This window comes from Amblyomma mixtum, chromosome 8, assembly GCF_055824585.1.
Source record: "Amblyomma mixtum isolate Tamu chromosome 8, ASM5582458v1, whole genome shotgun sequence".
Taxonomy (NCBI): Eukaryota; Metazoa; Arthropoda; class Arachnida; order Ixodida; family Ixodidae; genus Amblyomma; species Amblyomma mixtum.
The window spans coordinates 23,896,873-23,919,080 of NC_143019.1; the positions used below are offsets into that span (position 1 = coordinate 23,896,873).

At 48.0% G+C, this 22,208-nt stretch overlaps 1 protein-coding gene and 2 non-coding genes across 3 annotated transcripts; 1 reads left to right on the plus strand and 2 right to left on the minus strand.

Annotated features, from left to right (window-relative positions):
* The first annotated feature begins 5,338 nt into the window (after window positions 1-5,338).
* Window positions 5,339-5,412, plus strand: TRNAT-AGU (transfer RNA threonine (anticodon AGU)). The gene has a single exon. It is a non-coding gene; the product is annotated as a tRNA-Thr (tRNA).
* Window positions 5,413-7,637: 2,225 nt separating this feature from the next.
* On the minus strand, window positions 7,638-7,711 carry TRNAT-AGU (transfer RNA threonine (anticodon AGU)). The gene has a single exon. It is a non-coding gene; the product is annotated as a tRNA-Thr (tRNA).
* A 3,858-nt stretch (window positions 7,712-11,569) lies between these two features.
* LOC149331705 (uncharacterized) lies at window positions 11,570-14,391 on the minus strand. Its single transcript, XM_089557400.1, has 2 exons — window positions 14,304-14,391; window positions 11,570-11,916 (listed from the first exon to the last, which is right to left on the minus strand). Exons 1-2 carry the CDS (start codon window positions 14,389-14,391, stop codon window positions 11,570-11,572), a joined length of 435 nt encoding a protein of 144 aa, XP_089413526.1.
* Window positions 14,392-22,208: the final 7,817 nt, after the last annotated feature.

Genomic DNA, 22,208 nt, shown 5'->3' on the forward strand with positions numbered 1-22,208 from the left:
GCGTCCCTCATGGCCTGAGGCTTTGAGACGTTAAATCCCCATAAACTAAAATAAGCATCGGTGTCCCAACTCTGCATGCGGGAGCCACAGGGAGCTTCTGTATAGAAATATTAGTCCTAACGAAAGAAAAGGCGGGCTAGAAGTTTTACACTAGGTGGGGAAAAAATGTTTTAGAGGAAAGCAAAGGCACAGTAACTGTCTCACTTCTCGGTGAAAGCCTCTACCGCGCCCTGAGGGGAAGAGAGGAATGAGAAAGCAAAAGATGAAAGAGAAAGAGGCGTCGTAATGAGGGTTCCCGAATAATTTCGACCACCTAGGCATCTTTAACATGCACTGACCTCGTACAGCACAGGGGCGTCATTTGAGTTTCGCCTGCATCAAAACGCGGTCACCGCGGCCAGACTCGAACCCAGGTAGTCCGGCTCAGTAGCCGGGTGGAAGCCTGGGCTGTACCGAGAAGGAAAGAATGAAGGGGTGAAGTAGCGCAGATTTTAAATTATTGATAAGTGCACTACTCGAAGCACGCTATACTGGGCGAGTTCACTTGTCGAATTTCGCGCTGGTCGTCAGGATGTACACTACTAGCTACTGCTCAATTTCGCGGTTCATATAACAAGCATTACCAGGAATTCGGGGCAAGCGTTTCTAGTTCCCTTCAGAAGAGTGTGTTGTCGGGCTAGTTGGTTCTGCATAGCATATAAGTGAATTGCGCAACAACTTAGACAGGACACAGAAAGAAACACAACAGTTCACGTGCGCTCGTAAGCTGTTGTGTTTCTTCCTGTGTCCTGTCTAAGTTGTTGCGCAATTCACTTATATACTAGTTCCCTTCACTGCCACTAAGTGGCCAACGGCTTCGAACATTCAAAAAACACGGCGTTAACATCATCCGTGGCGTAAGAAACAAAGATAATGACTTGGTGGCTGCACAACAGAATGCGATAGGCCGCTAGGCTTAGCGTGACTATAACAGCGCTGCCCCAAATCCCTCGCAATGCGTAAACTTCATTTTTTTTTATTTCCCCTCCATCCGAATGCAGGCGACCGCGTCAGGAGTTCATTGCACAGCGTCGTGTCCCACAACCGAGCAGCGTTACTGAGGCGGAGAGCTGCACCCAATGGGCACTGATACTCCCCTGGACGTCCCACAGATGTCCTAAACGTCCACAGGACGTCCAAGGAAGTTTCAGTGCCTATTGGGTGCAGCTGGTAAAAACTACTTGTGAGGACGATGCGTATCCTCACCACGAAGGACGAAGGGTAGCCCCCAGGAGACGCAACTCCATCGCGCGTTTCGAAGCCCTCGACGTTGTAGCTGGGCCTGCGGACACCTTTGGATGAAACTGATGTCCGGGATTGCCAGCGCGACGACTGGCGGCGCTGAACTGCCAAGGTAGACGGAATCACCTGGAAAGGGAGGCGCACAGGAACCTGAACTCGACGTGGGCATAAAGCCGGCATATGCGACCTGTGGGTGCGACTAGCGCACCCTTCTGCCCACAGCCAACCCATGACCACGGCTGCTGTCGTGTTGACGCAATCAACCGCTCCAGCGCGACATGTACAGTCGTGAGCAAAAGTGGAGAGATCGGCGCTTCGGCGGCGGGAGCAGTTGCGGGGCTCGCTGCGAGAGTGCCTCGAGTGACGACAAACTTCCCCCTCGCTCTCGCGCGGGGAAGCGAGAGCGAGGGGGAAGTTTGTCGTCACTCGAGGCACTCTCGCAGCGAGCGAGCGCGGCGAGATAGCAGCGCCGTGGGGCGGCCCCGCAACTGCTCCCGCCGCCGAAGCGCCGATCTCTCCACTTTTGTTCACGACTGTACAGTGCATCGTCTAAAACACAGAAATAACAGGTAGAGCTATAAGATATAAAGGAAGGAGCGTACAGTCGGGAGAAGTATAAAAGGGAACAAACGCTTTGCACAAAACTGCAAATTTTCTGGTTATTTCTTCGGTGAATTTGAGCTTGAGTTTTGGATATGACACGCGAAGAGAAAAACTAGTTATAAAACAAAAAAAACACATGCTTGTCACACAGTTATAGATTAATCAATATATGAATGATCAAACTTTGCTCCCTTTCATATTGCTCAAAACGCTACAATCAGAGTTGATATGACAGTGATAACATCAGAATGAACCTCTTCGAACAACGTGTTCAACCGCAGCTTTCATTTCGCAAAAAAGATGAGCAAAGTACAGCCTTATACAGGCCACTGGGTCTGCTTCTGGAGCGCGGAGTACATGGCACGGTTTGCATTGCCAGACCGGCAGTGCTCTTGAAGGTGAACGGAACTCTTGTCTTCATTCCTGAGTTGATTGATAACACAAGAGCCCCACTACATGGCTGAGCAGCGAAGCCTTACATGAAGCCTTACAGCGAAACATTACATGAACATAGCTGCATAGATAATTTGTCCACCCGTCCTTCATGGCCCCTTTTTAAGGACGGGAGACACACTTCAAAACTTTTATCGTTCTTGGTCGATCGAAGCACAATGAATCTCATCGTATTGGCGTTGACTGTAAAAGTTGCACAAACTAACACGATTCTATAACCCCTACCTCTTTTCACGAAAACTGAGGAGCAGTGGAGTATACCAGTTTCATTCGGGTAAAGAATCGAAACAGCTCGATAAAGGTCATGGCACCACTACGATATATATCTGGGTAACCGTTAAGCCTATATGCGTTGAGAGAAGGCCAACGACTTCGCTGTGCTTTTCGAGTTTTTTTTTGCGTTTCGTGTTTGTCGAATCTTGCAAGCATGAAAATAGACGCCGGTTAGTGAGGGGGCGCCTTAAAATCTTGACTACCATAGGGCTCTTTCCTCCCTTGTAGCGCTTCTACCACGAACCGCCACGCATGTTCAGATTTTCCCCTTAAGTAACTCGATCCGAAAGGCTTAGCCAGAGCCTCCTTGATTAGACCCGCCTCGGGTCACTACAACGATGCACCACAGTGCTTTACAAGCAACCCGAACGAAACCGCACCTACCGGTACAGATGGCACTGGCAACGCTGGTAGAAAGTCGGGTCCAGCGGGAACCGCAGGGTCGCCGTCGCCAGGCTTCGGTGAGGATGCGCCGAACGGCCGGCTGGGAACGGGAGTTGCGGAGACGTCCTCAGGCTGCTGAGCTGGGGACGTAGTTTGTGGCGGGACCAGGTTGGGGACCGCGGTAACGTCTTCAGGCTGTTGCGGCGGGGACACAACCGGTGGCGGTGAGCCCTGGTCAGGGGCCACGGCGTTGTCGTGAGGTTGTTCCGATGAGGGTACAGCCTGCGGAGGGACCTCTTTCGAGACCACGGCCGCGTTCCCAGGCTGTTCAGACGGAGATGCAAGAGGTGCCAAGTCCTGGCCCGAGACGGCGGCAGCGTCCTTAGGTTGTTCCAATGAGTACGAAGCTGGCGGGAGGGGGTTCGAACCCGCGGGAATGTCCTCAGGTTTTGGCGACGGCGGCGCATCAGGCGGGGCTAAGGTGGGCTTGGAGAGGGCCGCGACGTCGCCGCGTACGCGTCCGCCATCTTGGGCGGCGTCGCTTTTGCTGACCCTCCGGCCCGCATCGTCAGCGGGCGCTGAAGACCGCCGTTTCCCGCCGCCCTCTGATATGGAAGACTTGTGGCCACGGCTCCTGCGAGAAACCTTCGAGCGATCCTTGGGCGTCGACATGGCCGGCCGTTGCGCTTGATGATCTTCTGCTTCTTGTTCTTCAAGCCACGCTCGCGCGAGCGCACGAGGTAGGGTTCGCGTGGCTGGAACCGATGATGATGATGGAAAGATTTTACTTGAAGCTAAAACAGGCGGTTGTCCCTCTGCCTGTTCCAGGAGTCCATTGTACCTTGCAGCCGTTCTTGCCCTTCCGGTCAGCTCCTGCTAAACTCTCGAGTCCGAGCTGGACAGCATTCATTCCCACCGCTCATTCACCGTTCTTCTGTCCTTTCTATTTCTGTGTTGTTTTGGCAGGCACAGTATTTTGCAATGCAGTGCATGGTGTTTAATGCAACATGCCATAGACTTGTACACAAACCAGAAAAAGAGATGGAAAAAATGAAATGCGATGATCATCATAAGCGATAAAATTTGATTAGAGGAAAAGATATTCGGAGCCGTCAGATGGTTTCATAGCTGTCGCATTCCTTTTTTTTTCTTTTGACTACGTTTCTCCTGGTACATTGTTTTTATATGCGCCATGTGTCAAATGCAAAAAAAAAACATATTCCCACAACTGACGTCCCAAATAGAGTAATAGATGAAAAAAATATAAGGTGCATGCATATTACATTCAGGCAACCCTACTTTTATGGTGAAGCTTAAACTTAAGGCGGATTCACAATGGCGAGTCGCGGAGGTCGCGCGACAGGTTTAAATCCATTTGTTATGTTCGCTTCCCGCTTTCCTTAGTGTTTCGGAAACCGTAACTAATTGACCGATGATGGTAGATGAGTACAATGAGATAAGCTCTCCTGGCTTCTCCTTATAGTAATAATTATATGCAGTAGCGAAGTAATATTGAAGGACTATTCTTTGGTCACCATCGCTGTCTCCACCGCTAAAAAATGTGCTTAATTGCTTGCGGCCTTTTTCTTTCGTTTTTAGATTTTATTTTCATTATTTGGCTCTGTCCCGCCTCTCTCAGCATTCAAATATTCTTTCTCGTTCTGTCTGCGATTGAAGTGAGAGTAAGAAAAAGGCCATCAGCAATTAAGCACGTTTTCCTAGTGTTGGAGACACCGATGGTGACCAACAATAGTCCTTCAATATTACTTCGCTCCTGCCTATTAATATATCTATAAGGAGAAGCCAGGAGAGCTTATCTTATTGAAGTGAGAGTCTTCAGATCGGAAATAGCGTTTTTTAGAAGCTAAATCGTGTTTGTATTTAGAAATGTATATACATGTATCGTAAATTACTTCCAAACTTATAGTTGCATCGCTAGCATTCTTCTTTGAGCTCGTATTAACATAATTACACTAGTTTTCTTTTTATTCTGTTCATCTCAACTTCCATCTGCATTCGACGGGCTTAACGGTGGCCATGGGCATTTCACTCTTCGTTCTCTCTACCACCCGTGTCAGCAAGAAGCAAAAGTGTGCACCAAAAAGACGACGGTAAACGAAACTCGCAGATTCCTCAAAAGCGTGAACGCTTCCCGAGGATTGCAAAAGAGGCCGACAGCCATCATTGCGTCACGCTGTAGAGACCTGGCGAGCGCAGTGTCCTTGGCTCAACGTAACTCGACAGGGTCCGGTGTCAGTGTGCACAGAACATTAATTAGGTGCGGCAAGTCGAACTATATCCGAGAGATGCTCCGGAAGAGCTCACCGTTGTGCATTACCGTGTCGGCGCCGTGGCTTAGTTGGTTAAAGCGCCTGTCTAGTAAACAGGAGATCGTGAGTTCGAATCTCACCGGTGCCTTCCCGTTGTTTTTTATAATGCTGTGCCGTTCTGTACCGTACTGAGCATACCGTGTCATAACACCGTAGTGTGCCGTACAATGCTGCATCATGCCGTACCAACCATGCCCTACCATATACCACACCGTAACAACTTGCAACCAGAGCAGACCTACTTAACCACACTTCTGTGGGATCGAAATTCATGTTTTTGCATGTCCATTCATCTTGTTTCATACCCCGCGACAGCAGGCATGGCAGCGACAGAGTCGGTGAAGTATTCTACGGTAAGGAATGGTACTGCATAATATATGGTACGGTATGGATTTTTTGGCTTGGTATGGTAAGTTACGGCGTGATATGGTGTGGTATGGTAAGGTATGGTTGGTACGGCATGATGCAGCACGGTACGGCACACTACGGTGTTATGACATGGTATGTTCGGTACGGTACGGAATGGCACAGCATTGTATGGTACGGTAAAGAATTATATGTTCGGTAAGGTACGACACGGTATTGAATGGTGTGGTATGGTACAGTACGATATGGTATGGTAGGACATGGTTGGTACGGCATGATGCAGCACGGTATACGGGACACTACGGTGTTATGACACGGTATGTTCGGTACGGTACAGAATGGCACAGCATTATATGGTACGGTAAATAATTATATGTTCGGTAAGGTAAGACACGGTATTGTATGGTATGGTATGGTATGGTATGGTATGGTATGGTATGGTATGGTATGGTATGGTACAGTACGATATGGTATGGTAGGACATGGTTGGGATGGCATAATACGGCACGGTATTACATGCACTATGGCATGTTTGGTTTGGTATTTCATGGCAGATGTTATGGCATGGCATAAGCATGGTACAGTATGGAATGGTTTTGTGTGGTATAATAATATGCGGTATGGTATGGTGTGGTATTGTAAGGTATGGCATTGTATGGCCTGGTATGGCAGAGCATGACTAGTATGGTACGGTACCGTATGTTTGGTATGTAATGGAGTGGTGTGTTACAGTGCGGTACGGTAAGACAGGGTGGTAGGGCATGGTACGGTATGCTATGGTGTGGTATGTTTGGTATGGTATGGTATAGCATATAGCATAGGTGGTATGGCAGAACATAGTATGGTATTATACGGTTCGGTGCGGTATGGTATGGCATGAAGTGTATGATACTGGAGCTCATGGTGTAGTATGATGTAGCATGGTATGGTATATCGCGGCACGATATAGTATGTTATGCTACAGCGTATGTATTATATTACGGTACATGTTATGGCATGGCAGGGTACGGTACGGCATGGTATAGTATTTGTGGCACGGCAAGGCATGGCTTGGTATGGTATGACAGCGCATGGTGTGGTATGGTAAGGTGTTATTTCATCATTCCATAACATACCTTACTTACAATACCATGAGAGAAGTAAACAGCCACAGAAACCAAGGCGCACAGCGGATATTTAATTAATTTATTTATTTTGTGGCGTTGATCAATTTATAATATTACTGAATGATCAATACCATGCGCTGTCATACCATGCATGCTCCAGTATGAAATGGCATGGCATGGTTCGGTGCGGTACGGTACTGGGTAATACGGTACGGTATGACATGGGAAGTTTAACGTCCTGAAGCTGCACTTAGGCCGCCCACTCAAATATCGTAGGAATACGAATGTCCGTTACTTCGAACTTCACAGATAGCAGGACTGCGCCGTCGCTAGCAGTCTCGGGTTCGATCCTGGCCGCGGTGGTCCCATGCATTTCGATGGAGGCGAAATGCTAGAGGGTCGAGTACCGTGCGATGTCAATGCACGTTAAAGAACCCCGGGTGGTCTAAATTATCCGGAGCCCTCCACTACGACGTTCCTCATAGCCCGAGTCCCTTGGGGCATTAAACCTCGTGTACCGTAAACCGCTAGCAGTTTCGAACACCGCAAGAGCGGTATCGCGTGATTGCTATCTTTCCAGAGCGACCTAGCATATGACTGATAATTTGTCAATATGGCGAACAGAAAGTGATACCGTCGCAAGCCGACGGCGATTAAGAAAAGACAAAAGCATTAAAATATAAACATATCTGAAGCAACACACTGCCCTTTTTGTACGCATAGCTTGTCGTGAAATCCAGGGCAGTATTTCAGTGCACCGTCAAACGAGAAATAACAAAGAGGAGGAAAGCCTACTTTTTGTGTATCGCTATAAATTTGCTGGAAACTAAAAAACAGGCGCAGGCACCGGTGAGATTCGAACTCACGATCTCCTGTTTACTAGACAGGCGCTTTAACCAACTAAGCCACGGCGCCGACAAGGAATCCTACGAAGCTCCATACATTTAAAGCATAAATCGCATATCATTAGACTTCCTTGACCTAATTCATATTCAGTACACGCTACTACCGGATCTTGCCGAGTTACTTGACGCCAAGCGCACTGCGCTCTAGTTGCCATTATGTGGCGTGACACAACGGTAGCTGACCCCTTCCGCAGCAGTCTGAAACACAGTCGCATTCTTCTACTAAGCCTTCAAAATTTTTGCCTGAATAAATGTTTTTTTTTTCTTTAAGTAGATTCCAGACGATGTAGAGAGTTAAAACAACAAGGAGGTGTTAAATAGGGTGTTAAATAAATTACACTGACACAACAGAAAGCGAGGAACAGCCAACTCCGAAACCTACTCATTCTATACAACTCCCGTTAGATGAAGGGCAATAAAAAAAAATCCCCTGGAAACGTCGAAAACAGGCGGAGGTACAGTCTACTCGACATCCTGAGCCGTTCATTCAGTCAAATAACTAATGGCTGAAACAGCTCGTCACGAAAACCAACAGGCCCATAGGATGTGCACTGACTTTTGCGTAGCTTAGGCATAGGAACGAAGAGAGGGGTGAGGACATTGAGACGCGTGGAAAAAGGGGCGGCTGATCGAAGATCACTCCTAGGGTGTCCGGATCGTTCTTCTTCTCATGCCTTGGGAGTGTGCAGGTCAGCCAGCAATCCTTTTCTTCCCAAACCATTCAAGGCATCCGGAGCTGCCGTAGACAAAATACGATGTAGACAAGACATGAATTACATCATACCTATTAATCAGTTTGGAGCGATTGGCTGCTATAAATTGAACTGAATAACAACACCGGCAATAGTAACATTTCGTACGAGGTCTTTAAGAACCAGGAAGGATAAACTATTAATGACATTTCGGGTGTAGCAAATGAGGTATGACAACGAAGGGGAATTCTACTACACTGAAAACTCTCGGCCGGGGTCCCGATTCCGAAAGGTGGGAAACTCGTACCAACACACAGTCATTACGGCCTCTCACAACACGCCAACAATGTGTAAAACTTATGAGAAGATGACTGCCATGTGCTTGTTATGACGGCTAGAAAACGAGCTAAAACAGCATTTACGACAGATTGGGTTTCGGATAAGCTTGTACACGAAACTGGATTGGCTGCACTGATTGAATAGGTCATACATTTGTCGCCTCATGGACAACTTGCAGGCACATTGGTGGCTATGGACCTGGCGAAAGTGCCTTGAGAATATAAAAGCTGCGGTCATTCACTTACGGATTACTAAAGTTGTACATGAAGAAGGATGGGCAGCTGGGCGAGTTTGTAATAATTCTCTGTAATAATAATTGCTCTTTTCAATAAAAAAGTCAGTTTCGAGTCAGTGCTCGTCTGTGCAGTCTACTTGCTTTGTCCTTCGTCTTCTTCGAGCTGTAACCCCCATGATGAGTTGTACATGACCTGCTGAAATATAGGACATCATTTTTTCGCCTAAATGGACAACAAATCACTAATTAGTGCACCTTAGATTAGTACCATCGGGTTTAATATAAGCTCCTTTACTATGTATATGGTAGTCATATCACTAGCGTCGAAATTAGCTGAAATACCTTGCAGTTCGTGATTTACGTAGATGATATCACAATGTGGTCTCTTCAAGAACACCTAGAGACGCGGAACCTCTATTCACATGGAAGTGTACGTCCGCGAAACAGGCCCAGAACTCTTGCCACCAAGGTCCGACTACATTCACTTGGTTAACAAAAACGGAGGAAAGCAACCAGCAATTAAAATTGCAATTATATGAAATGTGGGGTTTAACGAGGCACGCTGTAGTGAAGGGCTCCGGATTAGTTTAGACCACCTGGGGTTCTATAACGTGCGCTGACATCTCATAGCATGCCAGTGTTTCTCCATTTCCCCTCCGTCGAAGTGCGGCCGTGGCGGCCGAGATTTCATCCCGCGACCTCGAAATCAGTAAACGAAAACAATATATATCCACTGAGTCACCGCGGCCGGTGCGACTAAGTGTCACGCTCAAAACTCAAAGATGGGGACGAGCTGAGAGTTCTTGTGCTTGACATTCACAAGTGTGAGAAAGAAACCCAGTGGCTACACATAACAAAGAAAGCAGCAGCGACATAACTACACCTTATCTAATCCAAGTCATATAAGGGGAGGAGGAGTCCGGACGGAGATGGCTAGACGTCTTACATTCGGACATCGCAATATTAAAGTTCTGGATTCAATTCCCTGCACCTTCGCAAGAAATTTTATTTTTCTTTTGATATCAAAGTGACGTCATATGGGGTTTTGGGACTACTGCTCCTGGTCAACGCCGACGCCGGGTTTCGTTGGCAATAAGCTATATAACGATTTAGCGTTAATAATTATTTAACCTCCTCTGGCATCACACAGCATACGGGTGCTATTTGCGTTTCGCCTCAATCGAAACGCGGCCGCCGCGGCCGGGCTCAAACCCGGGTACTCCGGCTCAATAGACGAGCACAGCACTGAGATTAGTGGTTTTTGACGAAAGGAAATGCAGGAGTAAATGTCTTACTTCTCGGCGGACAGCTCAACCGCGTCGTGACGAAAGGGAGGAAGGTGGGAGTGAAAGAAGGAAGAAAGGTGGGCCGTAGTGGAGAGATCCGGAATTATTTCAACCTCCAGAGGATCTTTAGCGTGCATTGACATCGCTACCAGGTTAATGTTGTGGTTGCAACGAAGAAATCGGGGAAAAAATGACATTCTCCTTTGTCTCTTAGAACGAGAAGCCTGAAAAGGCTGTTTGTGCACTTGGGTGACTTGAGAAAAGCATGCACCTGAAGTACATGGACTCCTTTAATCTTGGAATCAAAATATAATATTTACTTCCTCTGGATGAGCAACAGCGCTCCAGAGGAGCTTGCGTTTTCTCCACATATAGCACACCATTCTCGTGAATATATAATGCAAGCTTCCGTCCAAGTTTCAAGTGACCGTCTCATCCTGAATCTTCCTACCACGGTTTTCCATTGTAAATAATTACTCCATATTGTATGCATTTCTACTTTTCTTTTTATTTGTGTGACTTAAGACTATAGGATAACAATCGCACAGCTTGATCAAGGCATTAAAAACTGCGCATAATCATTCCGTTGCCCGAATCGATGTTCCTGTATAAATGCCTTCGTTGCTCACTTCTACGATAAGGACAGCGATCTCATTCCTGGTTATTTGGTTATTTCCTTCAATGATAAGAAACTGAGGCAAGTTATTTCCGTTTATAGTGAATGTTTTCAGTTCTTTTCAATGCAGTTTAGCATTTTTCATTCCTTTTAAGCACGTTACCAGTTTCTAGCACTGTTGCACCTCGTCGACGAGTGCGCTACTTGGTCTGCTGCTGGCTGGAAGCAACACTCGGAAAATATACCAGTAGGAGAACTGCGAGAGCTGAGCCGCCATTTTTCATACCTAATAATTTTGGACAAAAGCAGTTTTGAACGGCAAAGAGTTTATTAACGTAGTTTTTTCATATATTGTAAGATTTCACTATAGCAATCAATATATCCGCTGATCTCCCGTTCGGCAGGCTTGCATCTTTTTTTCTATCAACGCTTTTGCTGCCGCCGATAGCGTTCCCCATTGGTTCTCTATAGGAGTGTGAATGGCTCGATGCGAGAGATGGGAATACTTGAAAAGAAAGATTTTGCTACATATCGGAATAATGGACCAGTACCTTCACTATTTCTATAACAGTACCTTACAGTTTTCCAAAATTCAAAATTTTTTATCCGAGAATGTTGGACACTGTTGCAACAGCAGTCATTGCACCTCTTTCGAACACTCCATCGAAGCGACACGTCCTACTCAACTTGACACACGACTTCACCCGTTGCGCGCAGTGTTCATAAGGACTCGGGTCTGGGTCGGAGACCCCAGCATGCTCTTACTGGCCACACAGATGCAAGCCGTGGTCACCTCGACGCTCGAGTTGCGACCCTTGGCCGGGTAGTTGACCAGGAGCTTCTCCTTCACCTCGTGACAGCGGAAGTCACCCATGTCTCCGCACAGCGATTCGACGCAGTTGCAGTGCACAGTGGCGATCTCTGGGGGGAAGCGAGATGGGTCCTTGTCCAGGGTGCGGGTGTAGGGGCACAGCGCCCGATCCCCGATGTTGCTCGAACTGGGGTCCGGCTCGCAGCTTGCTTGGCTCTCCTTCTTGGCTAGGGTGGCTGGGGTTTAACGTCCCGAAGCTACTCAGGCTATGAGGGACGCCGTAGTGAAGGGCTCCGGAAATTTCGACCATGGGCCTCTGGAATTTCGCCTCCATCGAAATTCAGCCGCCGCGGCCGGGATCGAACACGCGTCTTTCGGGTAAGCAGTCGAGTACCGTAACTACTGAACCACCGCGGCGGGCAGTTACCAAAGAGACATAGCGGAGACTACGCCATCCATACTGCGACGCCTCATTTCACTGACGCCTGGTAATTGTTTATGGTATATTGGGGTTTCACGTGTCGAACCGAACCGGGCAACGAGGGACGCCGTACTAAATTTAGACCACCCGAGGTTCTTTAACATGCACTGACCTCGTAGAGTACACGAGCCTCTAGAATTTCGACTCAATCGAAATAATGCCATCGCGGCCCGGATCGAATCCGCGTATTTCCGGTCAGCAGCCGAGTGCCATAAACACTGAGCCGCAGCCGAAGCTTTGACGCCTGGTATAATCAAAAGCAGCGCAGGACAGCCTACCCTTTCGTCATCTCTCGTAGATGTGGTGACCGAGCCGCTCCGGAAACGAAGATCGCAAGCAGCAGGGTAACCACCACGGCTATTGTCGTTCACTGTAACAAGTTGTCACATAAGAGGATTGACGTCGGCATTGACGCCGTCCAAGTAACAGGCTTGCGTTCACGTCAGTTCACGTCTCCGAGGTCAGGAACACAAAACGAAACATCGTCGAAGCGTTTGCTGCAATTAAACTACTAACACATGAAGGAACACAGCTTCAACGCCAAAGTGACTCACGCAGCAGAGCCGATGACAGCGTCCGAGATAACGCGGTTAAAGTTGCTCGCGAAACAGGCAAAGACGTGCGCTGCTTGCTACGGGTGAATGCTTAACGGCTGAGCGATTTGAAATTTCAAAACGGATACGGAGTGAGAGTGACCAGAGAAAGTCTTCCTTCTTTCCGAGTCTTCTCGATCTTTATCCGTATACCAAATGTGGGGTTCTTTAACTCTTTCCGCTCATATCTTTGAATTACCATCTACCTACACGTCGCAGCGGTGGTGGCTCAGCTCGAGCCAGTCGACAGGCCCGTGCAATTTCATTTTCACCCTTCTTTCAGTCGCAACAACAAAACGGCTGGGTCGTCGAGTTGGCCAGGAGGAAGGCGGCTGCCGTTTTTCTGTCCTTGCCATAACCCCGTAAAACCATTTAGTTAATTTTAGCGCTTTTGTCTTGCCCCTTGGTTGTTTTGAACCTTACGTGAATTACCCACTAATCCGAGCTATCACACTTGCTCCTTCTGTTCACGTGTGATGACGGTAGTAGAAACTTACTCCCCTGTTGCTGTTCTTGGTGGCTATCTATTATTAATAAAAATAAAAATGTAAAGAAAAGGCGTTGCTAGCCGCAGTGTCTGCCATCAGAACTCGAAGCATCTGAGCTGCAGGAAGAGGGAAAGGCAGGAAGAGGGAAAGGAAGGGGGGAGCGATAGAAGGAAGGACAGGGGTAGGACGGCAATATACGCTATGTACAAATACAGGACATTGAAATAACCTTTCACCCTTGCCTTGTCATTTGACGCAACCACCACGGGAAGGCGCGCATCCTCGCCGCCCATTGGCTGTACATCAGTGACGCCCAATAGTTGTGGAGGAGAATCGCTCCCATGCAGCCCACCATAGCCGCGTTTAGGCTGACTGAGAGCAGTACGTGATCTGCGACGGTGGGACGACTTCGTCAGCTTTTCGGTATGTGATTGTTTTCTACCAAAACGGTGCACTCCCATAACCGCTCCTTGCGCCTTGCGAGCGCTATTTTGCCTTTTATATATTATTTTTCGCGTGTAGGCGTGGAGGTTAAATAGTTACGATATTATTTATGCTGTTTACGAATGGCACGAAGACGCTAAAAAAAGGATACGCCCCTAATCTATCAATGTGAAACCGAGAGATAGGTGTAAATGTACAGAAATTCAAATTGCAATTTGTTGGCATTTGCTATTGGCATCAATAAGACTTAGAGCTTCCTATTTGTGGGCTTATTTTGACAGCATTATTTCCTGCCACCAAAATGCAGAACGTGCGCTGTCTGTATGTTGGTTACGTATGCCACTGCGGGAAGACTGTGGCCGGTTGACCTGGTTCAATTTTTTTTTTGTCGACTGTCCTAGAATCCAGAGCTCAAACAAGCGAATCTGCACTGTTTATTTTTATTACATGAACGACCGTTTCATACGAGTCGCTAGTAAGGGGTTGCTTATAAAAACAACAAATTTTTTGTTCTTCTCGTGATTTTTTGTCCTTGTTCGTTTTCCAGCAGTTAGTGTTAAGTATACGCGCCATTTTACTCTCTAGTAGGCGTTCCAGGAGTCAGTCGACGTCGACACAGTCCTCGTCCAAGGCTTCGTCGCAAGCCTCCCGGTACCCCACGACCGAGGCCTTGACATCCTTCGAGACGAACGCTGTGACGACCATCCGTACATCTCCGGACAGCAGCAACTCGTCTTCCGCTACGGTCTGTCCAAGCGTCACCGGCGGCTCTGCCTGTGTGGGGGGTCCTCCTGAGCAATGTGCCAGCCCCGTCGGTCCGATGAGACGCCAGAGTTCCGGTCCGAAAGACTACAAGGATCCGGAGAACTTGGAACGGAAGAACAACGAAGCTGCGAGGAAGTTTCGGGTTGCCACGAAGGCCATGGAGGACGCCAGGGCCGACCTGCTCGTCGAGCTGGAAGTTCAAAACACAAAGCTCAGCTCAGAGCTTGACAAGGCCATGATTGATAACAAAACGCTCATGTCCTAGCTTCAAGAGGCCCGGGAGGAGATTGCGCTCTCGCGATCCGCATCAGCATGCTTGCCAATGTAGGCGCTGAGCTCTGGCATTGGCTTTTCCTTGCCCCTATCCACTGCAGGTCAAGGCGGGGAGGTAATTTGTTTTTTATTTGCAAATACTGTAGGCCGTGGGGCCGTTAGAGTGGTGTGGCGTGAGACTTGAAAAGTAACGTGTTTCGTTGATTATATAAAGATATAAAGTTCATCTTCATCTATACAATTACATTTCTTGCAGCGTAATGTAGCACTTTTTATACAGAAGCAGTGTAAATAAATATTCACTTGAAAAACTATTTACTAAACGGAAACGGAATAATTTTTCTGTTTAATAACCCCAACCCCTACCCTTCCTCAACTACCTGACTTCCGACATCGACGTGAAATATGCAGCACATTGCGCGTGCAATGGACGGTATATTACATCGATCTAGGCCGTTTTGCCGGTCTTGAGTTGTGTATGCTTGCTTCCTTCAATGTCTTGTATAACACCCGTGCTTCTGTGAGGTATATGTAAAACATGCCTCGTGTTTTCTCACTTTCCATCTTCTTCATCTAGTCAATGCCGTTGTAATTAAACGGAATTTCGAAATAAAACTTTTCGGAATATTCTTGCTACAGCGTGTGTCCAGACGTGTTATCTCGGCTTTGGTTCCGCGAGCTGCAACGCCTTTGCCGGCGATTGCGGCGGCTAACCGGCGCGGCGATAGGGATGATGGCAGTGTCACCAGGACGCCGACGCGTGCCCAGATGCACGCTATCTCAAACCAGAGGTTATCAGTAGACGCAGCACATGTATATGCAGCCAAAAGCTGGCCTTTCGAGAGCTCTAGACAAACGTGCTGACAACTGTAGAGTAGAAATAGCTACGTGGTTACAATCGAGGTTGAAAATTTTGAAACAGCTTTCCTTGGGACACAGATATTCCATCGAATATAAAAGGCACAAGCATAGGTTGCCTTGCAAATCATTATCCATTGCCTGGGACACGACTTTCATAGTACTCCTGTTGGCGTGAAATTGAATAGCATCGATACGCATTGAAACTGAACCTATTCCATGACAGCAAAACAGTCCAGTAAAATAAAGAGAAATATTTAATATGAATTTTCACTCACCTGCTTTTGCCATTGACCACACTCGCATCCCTTCGCTTTGTCTACAGCCTCCCGCGACGTTTCGGCTCTTTGTCAAATTTGGTTAGCTCGTCTCCGTATCCAATAACAGTTACCAAAGAGACGAAGCGGAGACCACTCCATCCACACTGCGACGCCTCATTTCACTGACGCCTGGTAATTGTTTACGGATTAGGGGGGTTTCACGTCCCAAACCGACTCAGGCTATGAGGCACGACGTAGTAAATTTCGACCACCCGAGGTTCTTTAACGTGCACTGACCTCGACGAGCGTCTAGAATTTCGCCTCCATCGAAAATCGACCGTCGCGACCAGGATCCAACCCGCGTCTTTCGGGTCAGCAGCCGAGTGCCATAAGCACTGAGCCCCAGCGGAAGCTTTGACGCCTGGTATAATTGAAAGCAGCGCAGGCAAGCGTATCGTTTCGTAGTTTCACGTTGGTGTGGTGACTGAGCCGCTCCGCACACGAAGATCGCAAGCAGCAGGGTAACCACCACGGCTACTGTCGTCGACTGTAACATGCTGACACACAAGAGGATTCACGTCGGCATCGACGCAGTCCAAGGAACAGGCGGGCGTTCACGTGAGTGGGGCAGGTTTCCGAGGTCAGGAACACAAAGCCAAACACTGTCGAAGCGTTTGTTGCAATTAAACTACCAACCCATGAAGGAACACAGCGGCAACGCCAAAGTGACTAACGCAGCAGAGCCGATGATAGCGTCCGAGGTAACGCGGTCTAAGTTGCTCACGAAACACGCCAAAGAAGTGCGCCGTTTGATACGGGTCAATGCTTAAAAGCTGAGCGATTTCAAATTTCAAAACGGATAGGGAGCGAGAGTGACCAGAGAGAGTTTTCCTTCTTTCCGAGTCTTCTCGATCTTTATCTGTACACCAAATGTGGGGTTCTTTCACTCTTTCCGCACATATCCTTGAATTCCCGTCTACCTACGCGTGGCAGCGGTGGTGGCTCAGCTCGAGCCAATCGGCAGGCCCGTGCAATTTAATTTTCACCGTTCTTTCAGTCGCAACAACAACACGGGTGGGTCGTCGAGTTAGCCCGGAGGGAAGTGGCTGGCGTTTTTCTGTCCCTGTTTTTAACCCATAAAACCGTTTAGTTAAGTTTAGCGCTTATATCTTGTCAATTGGTTGTTTTGAACCTCGCGTGAATTACCCACTACTCCGAGCTATCACACTTGTTCCTTCTGTTCACGTGTGATGACGCCTGTAGAAACTTACTCCCCTGTTGCTGTTCTTCGTGGCTATTTATTATTAATAAAAATAAAAATGAAGGAAAAGGCGTTGCTAGCCGCAGTATCTGCCATCGAAACCCGAAGCACCTGAGCTGCAGCTAGCGGGAATGAAAAGAGAGGGGGAGGGAAAGGAAGGGGAGGGGTAGGATGGCAATATAAACTATGTACAAATACACGACATTGAAATAAGTTTCACCCCTGCCTTGGAACTTGACCCAACCACCACGGGGAGGCGCGCATCGTCGCCGCCCATTGGCGGTCGAGTGTCGGCTTTCTTACTGCCCCTACTGACGTGCTCAGTGCATGTAAGATCAGACCTTTGAGTTCAGACGGTTTGTTTTGTATCTTTGTTGCCATCGAAAAAAATAAACTTCTCTTTCCATATCAGTGACGCCCAATAGTTGTGGAGGAGAATCGCAGCCAAGCTGCCCACCATAGCCGCGTTTCAACTCGTCGAGAGCTGTCCGTGATTTCCGACGGTGGGTCGACATCACCAGCTTTTCGGTATGTGATTGTTTTCTTACAAAACGGTGCACTCCCATAACCGCTCCTTGGCAATTACGGGCACTAATTTGCCTTCTATATATTATTTTTTGTGTGTAGGCGTCGACGTTAAATAGTTACGATATTATTATTGCTGTCTATGAATGGCACGAAAACGCAAGAAAAAAAGGATACGCCCCTAATATACCCATGTGAAACCGAGAGATAGTGGTAAATGTCCGGAAATTCAAATTGGAATTTGTTGTCATTTGCTATTGGCATCAATAATATTTACAGCTTCTTCTTTGTGCACTTATTTTGGCAGCTTTATTTCCTGCCACCAAAAGGCTGAACGTGCGCTCTCAGATTGTTGGTGACGTATGCCATTGCAGGAAGACCGCGGACTGGGGTCGGTGGACCTGGTTCAATATTTCTGCCGACTATCATAGAATCCCGAGCTGAAACAAGTAAATCGGCACTGTTTATTTTTATTACGTGAACGACCGTTTCAAACGAGTCGCTAGTAAGGCGCCGGTTAGAAAAACAACTAATTTTTTGTTGTCGCGCATTTTGTTCTTGTTCGTTTTACGGCAGTTAGTGTTAAGTGCACGCGCCATTTTACTCCTACTAGGCGTTGGGCAAAGTAGCCTGCATTCAGTGGGCCAGCGTATTGTTTCTATTTTGGTAGGAATTCAAGCAATGTTAGGACAGCAGTGCTTCTACTTGGGAACCGTTTAATGCTGACTTCGTTTCCCCGAAGACTTCACCACGATTTTCGGAACTATGCCAGCAGATAATCAACTACGGAGATAACATTTGCATTAGGCTGCAGAAGTTTATCGCTGGCATGTTGTTGCTGGTAGTTAGTGTATCTAAAGGCGAGACTGCGTCCAAGAGGGTTCGGAAATTGCTTACCCACTGACTGGGATCGTGCGCTTTTTTTCTTTCCTGCCAAGCCGTGGTCGAGGGTGGTCTTGGCCACCAGGTCTCCTTTATTTTCTGTCCATTGACAGTCAGAAGAGGATGTAGTGGCCCTGATTTTGCAACAATCGTCTGCTAACTCAGTTGACTTGGCGTAATTGTTCGTTCGAGAAAAAAAAAAGGCATTTGTTACAAAAACTTACAACTATTTACTTCGTTATTATGTTCAGCAAGTTTCTTCGGGCTATAATAGAGATCTGTTCGTATTAGCGTTAGCCGCGCACATATGTCTCAGTCGAGTCCGGAATCAATAGCGTTACTATAGCTTTTAAAACAACTTGCAGACAGGCTAGATTATTACGCTTTCAGAGAGCATAATAGCGGACGCAGCGAACAAAAACAGAAGGGGGGGAAGGGCACAGGACTGGTGCTTGCTTTTTGAAAACGTTACTATAATTCGGCCACTTGCGGTCGTAATTTTGTTTCCATATAGCCCATCGTAGTCGTATTGCACGTTGTGACTATATAATCCACTCCATTACCTGGTGGTTAATGCAGTGGTCAACACGGAAATATAGCGCTTTGTGTCTCGTCCTTGTCTTTTCGTGGTCTGCATGCTCTGGCGCTATTTTCTTCAATTCAAGTATGCACCAACTCGCCCAAGAAGAAGTGTTAATGGAAATATTGTATTTCCAGAATCCCAATAAATGCCATTTTTAGCATGAAATGCTTTTAGCTCCCGTTGTCGGCAGTGTGGTGACGTCACGCCGAGACCGAGAGCCAACATCCGGGCAATGAAACAAGAGCATTCGGGCACCGTACGAGATTTAACGAGACTCTACGAGAGAGGGCCGTGGGGGGCCGCTTCCGCGCCGTCCCCAAGGATGGCGCTGCGGTCCCACACTCGCGCATGTAAAAGACCGGCCGCTGGGCCTTCAGCTCATGACGTTTGCCCCTTTGGCAGGCAGATGTATACACGATCGCGGAGTATTCGAACGCGCTGCAGATACATTCTTCTCAGGCCTGCGTCTCGTCGTGTTCGCGTACGCTTCTGCATCGTCCTGCATTTCAATGCCGCCACCGTCACACCTGCTTAAGGCGAGCAATGGAGCCTGATGAAAGGAGAGGTAGGAAGCATCTTGCGGAAAGTGATCGCTTTGCGAGTGATACGCCATAGCAGAAGACTGCTCGCCGCTGACGACAACGCCATGATTATGCGGCCGCTCCCGAAAGCGACCTGGCCGCCACGGTTCGCGGCTGCCTACCTAAGCCCGCACTACCGCAGGCGATCGCTTCGACGCAACAAAAAGAGTGGTGTGGTGTGGTGTGTTGAACACTACAACCATTTCAAGATTTTGACTAGTACCATCTAACACCAATGTGTTATGTCCGTAAAGATTTCATGCTTACTCTACTCTCGATTACGGGAGAGGCAGATTTTTTTTTTATTGAGCCCTGTGTTGCATAGTTTTTTTTAATATCCATGTAAGTGAACAAAACGAATTAGCCCAGCGGTTCGCGCTTTTGGGCTACGCACGAGATGCCGTCTTATGATAATGTCAACCACCTTGTATAAGTCAGCAACAATGTTTTTTGCCCGTTTATAAGGCCTTGTTAGATTTGGGCGCCACAGTAGTAAATACAGCGGAGGCGCCAAGCGCGAGTCATGTAGCAGCAACTGAGAACCAGCACTGTATGCATTTCTAGTTTTATTTATAAAAAAAAATTAGCAGGTTCTTCCAGAAAACTTCTAAAAATTCGTCATTTTCCCAGTGTGGCACACAAGCGATTCGTGCCAAGCACGATAGCAAGCCCATTTGAATTATAAACGACAGCAAGGGCGGGGGATTTATCACTCCACCCATATCAGCGTAGCAAATCGATGCGTAACATCTGGCGACAAGGTGAATGCATCATTAGGACATATGCGTCCTTATCTATCCTGCACCCGCATTGTGGAAATGGATGCACCTTCCATTAACGGCTAACACCTTTCAGTGTCGTTTGCAGCGTCTGTTGCCGTCACTGTCATGCTGTAAAGAAGCTTGTCAGACTTGCTGCCGTCATGCTTTTGTGCTTCATATGGTGACTGATGCCCAAGACGTAGCCTTTTCACTTTTGTTTTTCCTGGATTCTTTTTCACCATGCAGCATATCCTGGGCTCAGGAGGCATCTTGACCACGAGCACAGTGGAAGGCCAAGGCAACCTACGGCAAAGACCACCTGCCCTTCCCGAGTGAAGAGCAGTCTGCGTGGCTGGCGTCTACACAGCGGGAATCATGTGGTGAAAGCCTCGTCATGGGAGCTTAGTCACCGCCGTGAGTGACGTCGAAGGCTCCAAGTCCACGACGGCCGCCCACGTTCCCGAAGGCAGCAACATCACCGACCTTACTCCCGAAATGCTGTCCGTGGACTACTTGTTCCATAAGCACACGGATACGAACGAACGGTCGCCAGGAGGAGAGTACAAAGCGGCGCCGAACAGACGGGTGCTTCTGGCGCCACCTGTGGAACATGGACCGACCCGCTGCAAAGATCTGCGCTGGCTTGGATCGAAACCTCAGGGTGCCGAGTGGACTGACCTTGAGCTACGTCATCTCAGCCATCGTCAGTCTCCGGTCTCAGCAGCCGGCCTTTCCTGGGATGGAGCCACCGCGCGCGGTCGAATCTGTTCCCCCGTCAACCGCCGGGACACCGATGGCCTCGCAGCCCTTCAACCTGCACTCTCAGGCCCAGGTCTAGTTCCTAGTCCCTAAAAAACAGGGCAGAAATGCCGTTACCGACAGTGGGGGTACCCAGCCATCTGTCCTTGCCTGAAGACCTACGCTATAAAGCGTACAGGAAGTACTTGGTTGCGAAAAGGGAAGAAGAACGGAGCAAAGTTCGAAATGAACGCAAGAATAAGGAACGGACGCCGTACCCGAAGCCACCCGAGATGCTGCCGCGGACGTCCTCGTTCCCTGAGCACGACGCCATGGCATGGCGTCTCCAGGGCGGAACTGCATCGGCAAAATCCTCGCCGAAGGAGCACAATGATAGCGCGAGGAGGCAACTGATTTGAGTGTTCGCCTACTGGTTCGCATCTCAGTCGCACGTTTGTATGCCGTTGTGCCATCGTGTAGGGGGATTGCCTGCATTTGTTGCTTGTGCTTAACTAACAAATCTGCGCCGCCTATGTATGCACGCCTGCCATGTTGGGTATCTTGTCTGTTTCTTTGCTATGCGTATGAAATGTGCATCGAGCTACGACTACCTGAGCCATGTATCAGTGCGCAGCCCTGCGAAAACCGCTGATGCTTCAGCTTTCATCCCTTTAGTTGTGTTATTTTTCTCGGAGACATTCGAACGCGGATAGCACAGATGTACGAACGTGTTCCAATCTCGACGCACAGCGGCTAGTCAGGTGGGGTGTACAATGAACTCGTTCCGTCTTTTTGCTGAACTTTTTTATGCCTGCCTTTACCCACACTATGCGCCCCTTTCGAAAAAGTAGTACTATAAGAATGCACTAACACGCGGCTTTTCTTTTGGAAGCTTTTCTATTGATTATTATTTTAGGCGTATGTTTTAAAGTTTTTTATATTCCCACGTGTTTGTGGCATCGTGTATGCTTGACGTTTAAACCCACCGATTTCCCTTTCTGTGCCCATTCGTAATAGGGCATACTTAGTGAAATT